The sequence below is a fragment of the Falco peregrinus genome, chromosome Z (genome assembly GCF_023634155.1).
Source record: "Falco peregrinus isolate bFalPer1 chromosome Z, bFalPer1.pri, whole genome shotgun sequence".
Lineage (NCBI taxonomy): Eukaryota > Metazoa > Chordata > Aves > Falconiformes > Falconidae > Falco > Falco peregrinus.
In genome coordinates, this window is record NC_073739.1 from 17,476,962 (window position 1) to 17,490,972 (window position 14,011).

Sequence of the window (14,011 nt, forward strand, 5' to 3'; positions counted from 1 at the left end):
TCCAGTGAATCCCAGTCGAAGAGTGCAGAGGAAGGAAGCATTTCCTCCATGCTGCTTTAAAAACAAAGGCCACAGCTTCTGTGTTCTTTGCATATCAGAAAAATGCTACCCCAATAGCCATTTTTCAGGACCTAGTTAGAACTGCTCTTCCTATCCAGTGAGAAGGATGTGAAAGTAGAAAGCTGAATTATTACCCAGACTGCCAGCAGACGATTGAGGTATATGGCCACAACTTCTATACAGCTTCTATTTATTTTGGTACCTAGCAAGAGGAAGAGCTAGAACAGATTGAAACTGATTTGACAGACCTGGTTTTCCATTAAGAAATGCCGATTTTCAAGATGGAATTATCAGAAAACATCAACAGTGTCATCAGTATCAGAGTATCTAGAAGCCAGATGCTTAGGGTGTTCCTTTGGCTTGGAATGGTGTACTAAACCATACCAAAAGCCATGAACATGTCCTTTTTCTGCTAGTTTGCAGGACACTTTACAATTACGGGCACTGAAATCACCTGATAGCACAAAGGGTTTATAGGGATGTTTGGCTTGGGACAAAATGAAATACAGATGCCAAAACTAATTTTTCACGTTTACCACATTCTATCCAGACTGCATACATAAATAGTAGAAAAAGCAGAGAAGGAGCTATGTTCACAATTTTAAATTTGCATATTTCAAGGACTTGAAATGAAAACTGCCTGTGAAAACTGAAAAGCAGCATGTATTGTTTATATGTGGTGACTGTGAGAAACAGGGAACAAGCTTAAGATAGGGGTTTGCTCTTTTTGTTTGTTTGCACTTTTAAAATTCAGTGATTAGGTCAGGTTATTGTTGTTCCTAATCTGACAACAAAGCTCACAGTTTTAAAAATTGAGATACATCAGCAACTGAGTAACTCTGGATGTACTACAAATGTCACAAGATGGCTTCAGAAACCCAGTGCGATGTACTGCTCTGGACACGGTACCATCACAACCTCATTTTACTGAGGTCTAGCATGTGACATTCTCACAAGTTCAAACTGCAATCACACTTTGAACAGACACCGTAAAATGGCAGAATGTCTTGCACTTGTCTCAATTTCCATTCCTCAATATTCAGGTCAGGACACATGCCTGCCTTTCTACCCCCATCTCACTGTCTGTTGCTCCGGGGGTTTAGCCAAGGAGAAAATATGACTTGCAATTCTGTCTATTCATTCTAGCCTCAGAATCAAGACACTATCACTGTCTTCAATACTGTGATCATCAAGCAACAGTTTGTATAAACCGAGGTCTTACACCTCGGCAAATGCACTGCCCTTCAGTAACCTTAAACTCCTAAAAGAAAGTGAAACTTAAACACACCTGCAGAAGTAGCAGTTATAGAATTCAGTCAGCTTTGAGTTGTCCCATAAAAACCTAAAATGTGTTTTCAGCACATTTGTAATAGCTGTATTTGAGTTGCTTTACTGAAGGCCAAGGTGAATCACCACAATACTTGACATTAATATTTCAAATGTCCCCTGACTAATTGCTCAACATCTTTGTTAAATTCTTACAAAAACTATTTTGATCTACAGAACTCCACCATTCATCAAAAACACATGCTTATAACAATCGATACATATTTTCAGGGCTTATTTTTTTCACAAATATTGAAAAAAAGATGAACCACCACGTTATCACAGAAACCAGTTTTATCACTTTCACATTTACAAATATATATGGTAGTCACAGTAACAAAGCCAGAGCTTTTCAGACAAGAACAAAGAAAATAAATCAGATACAGATAATTCGAGAATATTAACACTAGCAAAATCATTAATACATTAGATGAAAATTAAAGTTTGTTCCTATGCCAATGTTCATCCTTCTGTTATCATCCAGGTCCTTCTTGTTTTGACTCAGTGAAAGCTATGGCTGAATAAACAGAATAGCTTCATGCAAGATTGATATAGATATGACAGTTCCTAAAAACCAGAGATGATGTCATACAGATATGGGAGCAGGGCGTTCATGAATGCAGCCAGGACAGCAGTGAAGAGAATCATGAACAAACACATCACACTCCACACAAAATGCATTCTGGCACACTTTACATATGTAAACCTGTGTGGGAAAGATAAAAAAAACAAGTCAAATTAGAAAAAAATTGTAATTATCATAGCACCACAGTAGGGCAACAATTGTGTCTTCAAGACAATGTAAGCAGACTATATTGCTAACATCACAGAAACCCAACTGAAATAACATTTCTAATAGCAAGTATGTCCAAAGGGCTGAGCTCAAGTCACTATACATGCTTCCAAATGGCTAAGAGTGGAAGCTTATTTATACAACTCTAGGAAATCCCTTTTATAGACTTTGCAGTCCAAAAGGCATGGACTCTGTAACAGAGAACTCCAGTCAACCATGAGATAAACTTCCACAAATATTTTTCTGTTCTTTAGAAGACCATACTGAAGAATGATCTCCACTTCTAACACCCTTCAATGCAAATTCCAATGCAGTTCAACATACTTACATTTTGATCTTTCATTTCTGTCTGGCAGCCCTGACAATACCTAAAAGCAAAATTGTGTATTTTAACTGAAAAATATAACAAGAGTGTGTAAATTTAAAAAAATCTCATACGTAGTAACAATTTATGGCAATTATTTCAACTATTCAACTAAACACACAGGGTAACTATTAATGGGAAATACAAGTATTTCTTATTGCCTGAGGTGCTGCAAACCACCTGAGCATTCAACAGTGTCTCCAGCAGCAAAGAAGCTGCTGCTGGCTATTCTTCCGTGAAAAAAAAACCCCACAGGGTCCACAAGCACACTCATTATCACAAATATAATTTGCATACCGTTCCCCCTGATACTCTTCCAGAGGAACTTCCTGAAAGGCATCCAAAGGAAACAAGTGATGGTAAGACCGAGCCAGGTGAGGTGCAGACACTAGTGTAAGACCTGCAAAACCAGAAACATCAAATGTATCACAAGAGAGGACTCACTGAAAACCTTTTCTAATACAAAATGGTTCTAATACAACAATGGTTCTGCTGCTTCACATCACCAGTTAAAATGGTGGCCAACTACAAAGGTCTGCTGCAGCCTGCTAAAATACTGCTGAAACCACATCTTAGCCCTGTTTCAGCAAACACAGGTCTGCTAGTTTTGGCTGGGACAGAGTTAATTGTGTTCATAGTAGCTACTACAAGGCTATGTTTTGCTACAAACAGCATTTACAAGACAAGGATGTTTTCCTTCTTGTTGAGCAGCACTTAAACAGAGCCAAGGCCTTTTCTGCTTCTCACCCCACCCCACCACCGAGGAGACTGGAGGTGTACAGGGATCTGGGAGGGGACACAGTGGGACAGCTGACCCCAGCTGACCCAAGGGATACTCCACACCATATGATGTCATGGTCTGCAATAAAAGCTGGGGGAAGAAGGAAGAGGGGTGACATTCACAGTTATGGCATCTGCCTTCTCAATTAACTGTTATCCATGATGGAGCCCTGCTTTCCTGGAGATGGCTGCTGATGGGAAGTAGTGAATTATTCCTTACTTTGCTTGGCTTGTGCACATGACTCTTGCTTTACATATTAAATTGTCTTCATCTAAACCCACAAGTTTTCTCACTTTTACCCTTCCAATTCTCCTCCCCATCCCACCGTGGGGAAATGAGTGAGCAGCTGCATGGTGCTTAGCTGCTGGCTGGAGATAAACCATGACAACAGGTTAGCTGGGGCATGGGCTGGCACAAACTTCTTCATTGTTCATTCACGTACAGTGTATACTTCCGAGCTCTTGTTATGCTGACAGCTGCAGCTGTGGAGAATCTGTTGCTGATATACAGGATTTCTCCAGTTACACTATTACCTTCCTGAAATGAAATTCAAACTGAGACGAAAACCTTGACATGAAACTAACACAGCGTGACCCGTAACTAGAATTAGTTTACTCTTTTGCCAAATACACGCATCTTGAAAATACCTATCATGTTTTAGTCATAAGCCTGTAGAAGCTAACAGGAGGACAGCTTCCACTCACACAATATTAATACTATAAAAAAATGCTAATTCTACCTCCCACCCTCACTAAGGGGCAGAGGTACCATTGGTTGCACATCCTTTAACATATGCAAGACCAAAGGGCTTCCATTTACAATTCTAAAGCCTTCCATGTGTCACAATGCAGCCTGCCCTTGGGTTCAACTTTGAAACCTTTCATCCACATATTCCAGGAGGTGAGAGGGTACTTCTGTCCTTTTACTCCAAACCACTCTCTATCCTCATGGCCTTGCATTGAGGAGTATGAAACACTGGTGTGTCTGTTAAATCAGGATTCTTGAGGTAATTATTACCATTCACATGTGAATCACCCTTCTTCTCCCCTTTGTTTTAGGGCTTTTAGTTTATAACATTATACACTAGTGAATATGATACAGCTTTACTGTTACAGATATAGTTCTGAAAGTCTCTTGTAGAAAGCTGACATCCCAGGACACAGGAGTGCAGGTTTCTTAAAGCAGAGCTGGCTTTCAATTCCTAAGTACAGCTGAATTTTTCTACCCCTTACGTCTCTTATCTCTAGTTCATAATTCGTCTATTCACCTTTTCTTGCTACTCACCACAGATTTTGCATTCCACAGGAAGTTCACAGTATTTGGCTCTGCACTGGGGACAGAAATATCCACCCAGTGTAAGACCTGGCTCACTGTTGTTTTCCAGTTGCCTAGGGCAGAGAGAGACAATTTAATACCCAAGAGATAACAATACCATAATAATACGTAATTACAAATACTACATAGCTCTCACAGCAAATAGTTTCAAATGTTTCAGTAGCTTCCAGGTAACAATTCCACATGTATGGAAGTGTCAGAAAGTAACTGATATGGTCAGTATCAGTAACGACATTTTCCCACAGAAACAGAATGAAGACTGAATTTTCCCACATAAAGGAGTCAATGTATCTTTAAAAAACAAAGTTATGAACGATAACAGTATTTCTACTCACACACACACACACACAAATATTCTTTATGACTTCCAAGATGCACATTAGTGCTTATTCTTTCAAGCAGCGGACACTGTTCCCTTCTGAAAATTCAGACTGCGCTATCATCTCTGAAAACCATGATTCCTTTCATCAAGAGCAGCACTCGTACACTAATCAAATGAAGTCCCTATTTCAAACTTCCCTTTAAGGTCACATTAGTAGACAGATACATACTTTATTCCAGATAATATCCTTCACCCTCATCTTTATCTTTATAGTGATAATAATACTTGAATCAAGAAATGCAAGTGGAACTGGGAGTTACTTTAATACCTTGTAGCTCCCTTGTGTTCTAATCACTGCAGAACTCAACTAAAAGCCACTTATTATCTTCAAAAAAATGTTCATTTTAAAAAGTGTATTTAATAAAGGTTACTATAGCCACACACTGAATGTGTAAATGAAAATACCGATTTCTACTGAGAAGTCACAAGAGGTGACTATTTTTTTCATGTTATTTTACATTTTCACTGACAAAGTTTTCTAAATATGACATATTATTACTGAATTCTGATCAGTTCACTGAATTCTAATCAACTCTACTTACACCATACTAAAGGATGGCTTTGCATCTTGATCTGATAGAGAAGCAATAGTATGCTGAGGAAAACCTAAGGAGAAAAACATCCTGTATTATCAATTTTAAACATGCAAGTAATCTTTCAGCTTCTTACTTCAATGGAGACGTTCAAAGTTTATTCTAAACATTAAGGCCTACCTCTTTTTCCCCCCCCGTGTTTCTTATTACAGGAAAAGTAATACACTCCTAGTAGGTATCAAACTCTTCCTAAAGATCTCTACCTACATCCACCAACAAATCCTTCATTGTACTTCCTCCAACTGAAAAAAAATCTTTTCAGACTTCATATTAACTGAAGCTAACTGGAAACATATTTGTGAAGAACAGCTAAAAAGAAAAAGCTGTGCAATAGCAGAAAAGCAAAAAAAGCACTACACAAATGTTCAGTTGAACAATGGTTTCTAATTAAGGTGAAAATATTTTTATATGCAGACACCAAGCTTATATTCCCCTTCCAAGTGCAGTATATGACAAATGAGACTATACCACTTCACAGAGGCTGCAACAGATAAAATTCTTTTTACCATTTATTTTTTCAGCTCATGTCCAGTGGGCAGTTAATTTTTCTGACTGCTACTCAGACTTTAACAAATCTCTTCAGTTATTTAAATCTATACATAAAAATACATACATTCTTATCTGTGAAAATGGGTGGATGAAAGTGAGAAACCAGTGATCTAATTTGTGGCATTAGAGTTTCTTTTGTGATTTAACTTCAGGTTTAACTCTAGGCTTAAATTTATTGCAAAATACATCAGCAGAAGAAAAGGTACCTAATCCATTTGTTGAAAGAACACCACAACAGTGCTCCTCATGTGCTACACATGGACAAGCAGATAGCAATTAAGGTTATAGCAATTAAGGTTATAATAATTGCTTTCTGCAGGGGAAAAAAAACAGGGAGAAACAAAATAGTTTTTTGTCCTTCATTTCTGAGCATTACATTTATACCAATTACTGTACAAGCAGTATCATTCCACTTTATAGTTTCCAACTGCAGTCAAGTAATTTGTCTTATTTAATTCTTAACTTTACTTTGCAGGAAAAACATCAAGAAAATTGATATCTATTTAGCAAAATGTAAGTTAAAGAAAACCCAATTGTGCAATGTCTTTAATATGCTTCTAATTATTTGTATGGCTTTAACACAGAAGACGCAACGAAAAAGACAAGATGTGCAAATCTTGTGCTAGGAGTTTAACAAAACGGTATCTTACCCATTCGAATAAGGGAGCACTCAGAACTTGAATTGGCAGGTGGAGGACTAACATGATGCATCAGCAGTTCCTTATAATGACTTTCATCTAAAATAACATGGTATGTTCCTGTCACAAAGAAAGAGATGCCTTACTTTCACATTATGAGCAGGTAAGAATACAAACATATTCTCCATATGACAGAAAACAACTTAAGTAATTTAGCCAATCCTGTTCTAAGAGAAGTCCTGTTAATGCTACTGAAAATTACAAGTTAATAACACCAGAATGTAATTAGATATGATAGCCCACAGCATTTTCTCCAACATTACATTGTAGTAATGATATTGTAAGAGTTACCACTGTAGTAATAGATATGAACATGTTAAATTAATTAAGCTCCACATCACATTGCTTTATATATGGAACACTAGGTTTTAAAATATATATATTTCTTCTCTCTAGAGATGCAGCTACTAGCTGATAATAATTTCTCTCAATACTGTGCATTTTGTAGATTACAAACCATTACATCTTCTGCCAGCACAACAGAATATTCATCCTAAAATATCAAAATGCATTAATGAATATATGACAAAATTAGTGACTTATTTTCAACTTTAAACTTGTATTAATAGTGTTAACTACTGAACTCTGGATACATACCACCAGTTTCTCGGGCAAGTACTGTACAAACTCGAACTTCAGCACTTAGGCCGATGACAGATACTCTGATCTTAACTGCTTTTAAACACTTCAAATGGAAAAAAAAAAAAAAGCATACTCAAATTCATATGCAGAATAGAAAACAGTAAAAATGTTCAAAGTTTTAAATGAAAATTAATTGTTGATGACACTGCAACTGTCTGGGTTTGGTCTAATAGCTTGGATGTTCAATGCTATTATACAGTCAAACTTCACTTCTATACCTTAATTAGATCATAGATGTTGGCTGGATCGCATGTTGTCAGACTGCTGAAGACTACCAAAACCTCTCTGCTTGTATGTCCTGGCATGTGCCTAAAGAAAGTATGCAATTAATTTAATTCTGTACATTAAGCTACTTGTATGCTAAAGTTTCCAAGGACTTTTAACATAGTAAGTCAGAAGATGACATGATATGAAGTCCCCTACAAATCATAGAAGACTGTGGTAAGATCCTTCTCTAAGCTCTAGAATTTCACCTTCCAAAAGCCAAACCTTTCCAGTATCTAAAATACAGTATTTTGATTATGCAGTTGTTATCTGATTGTTTATTTCAATGCTTAGGTTATCCCTGTACCTTATCCATACTCTCACAGGTCAAATTCACATTCAAACTAGCAACACTGCAGTAAGTCTTCCTAACTTCTTAAAATAAAGATCTCTAACCAGTTTATAAATGTGAATCCACTATTATTAACTACTGTCTTTTAGTTCTTAATGGAAAACTCTTCCAAACATCAGTCACATAATTTTTTCTGACATTAACTGCTAGCTTTGTTCTGTCACTGTTTCTAGCTACAATTACTTAAGTCTTACACAAATTTTTATTCCATCTCAATACCTCACAGAGAAAGAAAGTTTTTTAAACTTATCCTACCCCGAAATTTACCTTTCTAAAGTATGCCAGAAGGCCCACATTATTGTGATTCAATCATTTTTCTTTTCCCATTCTCTTATCACTAACCCCTAACTCTGCCCTCTCTCATACCTTAGCCTGCTAGTCAAAAAATAATTGTGGGGTCTTTAATCACCATATTCATACACAATATACAACTATCTACTTTGTTTTTAAATACTATTGCCTTTTACAAGCATCACACCTCTAAATAGAAGCATCTTGCATTAGAAAACTAACTTCTGCACTACTAGCATATTTATCTTCTTAGCAGTTTGTATTGTAAGAAGACATAAAGCTGCCTTTTAAGACTCAAGTCAGCACAATGCAAGATGCTACTTGTAAAAAATACAGTCTCTACCCCTCCAAAAATTCACAATCAGCGTTATACTGATTATGGAAAACAAAACAAAAAACTTCCATGTATACACTAACTTTAAAGTCTGCATGGCCAAATTTAGGGAATTATATAGAGACGGCTCTCCACTGCAGTTCATATCCACTGCTTTCTGCAGAGCAGTTATGTGCTTTTTTGAGTTACCTGTAAGTGAAAAAAAAACAATTCACCTGAAATTACAAGTTAAGAGAATTAAAATACTTAAACTACACATTTTATTAAATGTACAACAGTTTTCAAACTGTGACTTGTAACTCTGTGTTTCTCCTTAGAAACTGACCTTTTGATCAGAATTTAGAAAAGGATGAAACAATATGTTAACAGAAACACATCTCCTCCACAGGCACTCAATTGTCAGAAACTTTAGGAGGTCAAAAAGAATAAGGTCCCTGTTGCATATCAATAAACGCTTAACATGAATGTGAAGTGTCTCACAAAGTGTTTCAGCAAAACCAGACTTTAGTTTCCTCTGTTATTCTCAAAGTACTGTTCAAAGACTGACTGATCCTCAGATTCCTCTGTAAAGTTGCTCCAGTCTTACAGGTGAATAAACAGAAGAAATTATGACTTCATCTCTGAAGCCACATGGATTGCTAGTGAGAGAGGCAGGAACTGAAGAAACTCTACTTTTTAACATCTGATCAGAAGACAGATGTCATAAAATACAAAATTAACAAACAGGATAAGAAATTAACTATAAGGGGAAACAAAACAATACTTTAGTTGCAACCTGCATAAGACTTCATCATGAACAAGCACACAATAACAATTCTAGATCAAAACAGATCAAAATAAAGACTCTGGTTTCATGTAACTTGCAATAACTTCTCTTTACATTAAAAATACTATGTTAACCCTACTTCACTTTCAGCAGTATCATCCAGGCAGAACTTACAACGTCAATGCAATAGATGAAAACATCTCCAATTTTAAGAAAATATACTACCTCCCTACCTGAGAGTTCTGTCATTTTTTCAGCTCTTTTACTCTTGGTTACAATTAAGCCAATCTGGAGAAGAAAAAAAAAAAAAGGCAAAACTTTTCTTACCAAGTTTAAAAATGAGTTGATTTAAATTTTTGCTATATTTTGCCCAAGACTTCTTCATGATAAAATTACTTAATAATAAAAGTTTTCCTCTAAGTGTAAAACAGCAGCAGAACACTATGCATCTGTCAACATACATTCCAGTACTTTTGCCACAAGGCACAAAAAAACCCCCTTCAAATTCTAAATGCCTGAAAGAAACATATAATCAGGTCTTCTGTATTAGAATTTACGTTTAGGAAAAAGAGAATATATGGGTTCTTATTTTCATTAGTTCAGGCAGAGAAACAAGAATTTCACTAGACTGATAGAGTGGAAGGAAAGAAGAACCAGTAGGGGTGGGAAGAACACATCAACTGAAAAGAGTTTACTAGATAGGGGTAAAACTAAAGCTAACCCTTAATATAGTTTTCAGTTGTTTATTGCATGGCTGTACATACCTGACTAATAGGATTTTGATCAAAATACTCTTCAACAAAATATTCCAGTAACTATAAAGAAAAGTTAAGGCCATTAAAAACTAAATACAGTTTCATTCCACATGCATTAAGTAGTCCTCGCTTGCAAAGCATCCAGTATCACAAAAAACCCCCCACCAACAAACAAAGTTGGGGAAAAAAATAGGGGGAAATAAGCCTCTCCTTTCCATTCTCCTCTCAGTGTTGCCCTTCCATACTCCTCTTTCTCCTTCCTCCCATGTTACCAATGCAATGTAAATTTCAGAAACTAGCCACCCCTTATTTTACTCATAGAATACCAGAATCGTTTAGGTTGGAAAGGACCCTTAAGATCAGGCCCAACTGTTAACCCAACACTGCCAAGTCCACCACTAAACCATGTCCCTGAGTGCCACATCTACATGTATTTTAAGTCTTCACTTTAACATATAAAGTTCCAGACTACTATTGGTTCAAACAGAGGTTTATGCTACACCAAAAAGCACAAATCCATACAAAATCATCAAACTCCAGGGTTTCAACGTTTAGTGTGTTGAGATGAACTGTACATCTTGTACCATATGGTCAAGTCCTTCACAGTCTGAAGCAGCAATCTAATTCAACTCCTGTCTAGCATCCATTTCAAACTAGAATTCATAAAAACACAACTGTAAGATTAAAAAAAAAAGGCAAAAAAAAAAGCTAGATGTGTCATGAAAGCACGTTTGTTCTTTTATCCTTTATTACAGGAAACACTTTAACTTAATTTCCACATTTTCATAATGTGTCTTTCCATTGTATGTTCTTACAAAGCGCTTTTCCTGTACTGAAGTACTTGTGCAAGGCAAATTAATGTCACATTGATTTTACTATTCAGAAACAGGAAAATTACAGACTAGCAACAGAAATAAAGGGGGAAAAAGGTATAGATTAGAGAGATGAGGCTATGAATGTGATCTCATCACAGGAGACTGCCATTCTTTTAAATGCAAGATGGAACTGGTTTACAGAGAAACAATGGATTAGTAAGATACAACTTTTGAGTACAGAAATACCTTCAAAGTGCAAGTAAGTCTGTCTGGTTTTAAATCTTGGTCCTCCATTGTTCTTGATCCATCAACAACCACGTAAAGGTGACGCATCTGCATTTTCACCATAAGTGATAATCACTAACAGAACAGATATTTAGATGAACTGCTCACTATGCCATTTACTTTAAAAAACAACTACTTACTCCCCCAAGCAGGCAAAATGCAGTACACTGAGCTATACAATCAACAGCAGCTGAAAAAATAATGCAATTTTTCCTCTTCTCCTTCAAAATGAAAGAAAAAAGCTATACTGAGAAATGCACGCTGTTCTTTTCCTCTCACGACAAGCTACAAAATATGCACAGTTTACACGTTCGCCTCTTCATCTGAAGAGCTCAGTGTTGTACCACGTTGTTGTTTACAACTAATTTTAAATTATGCCCATTTTTCACATCAATAAAAAAGGACAGTGCATGTCCACACAGTGTGGATGATCTCACTGCTGTTGCACAACATACCATGATACAGTGAACATGCCAAACCTCCACCTCTGAACACTCTTCATATCCCACACTGCCAATGAACAAAGAATGTTTTTTTTTTTAAAAAAAAGGTTTGGTAGAAAAATGCGAGCTTTGGTCTCAAGCACATTAAGTCAGCAAAAGTGTATTTCAGACCAGGCACACCACCTCTATTCAAGTAGTTTTAGACACACAGCAGACAAGCGTTAAGACATTAGCATACCATTCCAAGTCGAACTTGTCCATGGTGTTCACAGAGTCTAATAAAACAAAATAGGATTTCAGTAAGATACAAATGAGTGAATGGTTCCTAAAACAAAACTCCAATTGTCCTATAAGTCCAAAAAGCCCTAAACTAAATCTAATACTAAACTTCTAACAAATATGAAGCAATAACAAACCACAGACACACTAAAAAAAGACAATTGAATTACAAGCATATTTCATGCCTCTCAGAAAACAAAAATCTACTGCTTACTACCTGATTTAAGGGAATTTAAAAATATTACCCAAATTTGAGTATTTTTACATAACCTCAAATAAAACAAATCTAGATTTATCTAGCGACTTTTGTCACAATCTGAAACACAAATGTGGTGCCACGATACCAAAACCCAGCTTGAAGCACAATTTTTGTATTAAAAAAAGTTTAAGGATTTTCTCTAAAAAGTGCAAATTGCAACTGCAGTGCTCTGCACCATGTTTCTTCAGATCAAGACCTCATCTCTTTAGCTAGTCTACATCTGGATTATTTAGCCTGCATCAAACCTTAAGATTCAAGATCAAAATAGATGTTACTGCTTTTTTTCTGGCACAATTAATAAGTAGCAGGCAAGAAGCGTGCACCTTGGCTGCTCTGACAGGGTAAGGACACAAAAATACATTGCCAGCCTGCTTACTCAAGCTAGAGCTTGCAGTTTTAAGAATGTTTAAGTCCTTACAACTGACCAGACCAGTATTATTAGCAAGCTCGAGGCAACACATACCTTTTCCTCTTTGCCTTGAAAAGAAGGTCCTCGATGGTCGCTTTCAGCGAGCCAGATTCATCTTCCTTCAAAATCTCCCTACGCAAAACAGACTGTTACTGAGCAGAAGGGAGATTTTTTCTTGTCTTCCGTCAATAAGAAAGTGTGGAGGGAAAAGGAAAGCATACCACGTCCTTTCGTAACCGCCTTCCCAGCGCTTGGTCCGTTCGGGCTCGTCCTCCATCTCCGCGGCTTCGCTCTGCCGCTGGGATGGGCGGTTGGGGCTGGCTCCGGCTCAGGAGGCGCGACGCCTGCCTTCAGAAAAGCCCCGTTACAGTGCCGCGCGGCGGGTGAGGGGCCTGTGAGGCGGGACCGGCCCCGGGCGGGCCGCCGACGGCTGGGAGCGCTGAGGGGACCCGGCCGGGCACGTCGCCCGCCCTTGCTGTCAGGCCCAAGCGTCCCGCCGCGACGACCCGGAACCACCAGCGGCCGCGCCGTTCAGTCTCGGTGCGCCGCTAACCCCTCCCGGGTGCCGCATGGGCCGCGGAGCGGTGGTTCCGGGAGGAAGGGCGGCACTCACCAGCAGCCCGGGGACTGACATGCCCTCACGGGAGGGAGCGAGGCGGGGTCCGGTGGCTGTCACCGATAGCGGCGGGTCGGACCGGCCCTGCGCTTTAGCATTCTCTGAGGCCGCCCCCGCCCAGCCCGGGCGGGAAATGGACCGTCGCGGGGGAGTTGGGCCTGTCAGCGGCCCCGGTGAGCGGCGGCCGCCGGCGCGTCCGAGCCCGGAAGTGCCGCCGCGCGTGGCGGGCTGGGCTGGCTGGGCGCTGGGCACTGCCCGCCGCGGCCGCGCCGCCCTCCTCAGATGGGCCGGGGCGAGAAAACACAACAAATATGTCGTGGGCCGAGATAAGGACAAGGAGAAATCACTCTGCAATTATCATCACCGTCAAAACAGATGCAACTTAGGAAAACCAGTTTCATTTATTACCGTTCACATCAGAGTAGTACTAATGAGAACTACAGCTGTTGCTCTCACATGTTCTCACTCTCCTGCTGCAATTGCTGCACAGATTTTTTCCCCCTCAATATGGTGTCCAGAGGTGCCACCACCATTGCTGATGGGCTTGGGCTTGGCCGTAGGTGGGTCCATCTTGCAGCTGGCTGGAGCCGGCTCTATCAAATATGGAGGAAGCTTCTAGC

The 14,011-nt window shown here is 38.7% G+C and overlaps 1 protein-coding gene across 4 annotated transcripts; it reads right to left on the minus strand.

Moving 5' to 3' along the window:
* Positions 1 to 1,662: 1,662 nt before the first annotated feature.
* GTF2H2 (general transcription factor IIH subunit 2) lies at positions 1,663 to 13,603 on the minus strand. Of its 4 annotated transcripts, none has more exons than XM_027783138.2 (16): positions 13,389 to 13,603; positions 12,997 to 13,119; positions 12,830 to 12,907; positions 12,067 to 12,103; positions 11,347 to 11,433; positions 10,295 to 10,345; positions 9,764 to 9,818; positions 8,848 to 8,953; positions 7,742 to 7,832; positions 7,479 to 7,566; positions 6,834 to 6,941; positions 5,584 to 5,647; positions 4,609 to 4,712; positions 2,841 to 2,943; positions 2,508 to 2,547; positions 1,663 to 2,092 (listed from the first exon to the last, which is right to left on the minus strand). In XM_027783138.2, the coding sequence occupies exons 2-16, from the start codon at positions 13,050 to 13,052 to the stop codon at positions 1,973 to 1,975; spliced, it is 1,188 nt and encodes a 395-aa protein (XP_027638939.1). In that variant the 5' UTR covers positions 13,053 to 13,119; positions 13,389 to 13,603; the 3' UTR covers positions 1,663 to 1,972. The 4 variants fall into 4 exon arrangements, with proteins under 4 accessions (XP_027638939.1, XP_027638938.1, XP_005234998.1 ...); XM_027783137.2 differs by having other exon boundaries at positions 12,997 to 13,123; XM_005234941.4 differs by lacking the exon at positions 13,389 to 13,603 and having other exon boundaries at positions 12,997 to 13,337.
* Between the last annotated feature and the right edge of the window lie 408 nt (positions 13,604 to 14,011).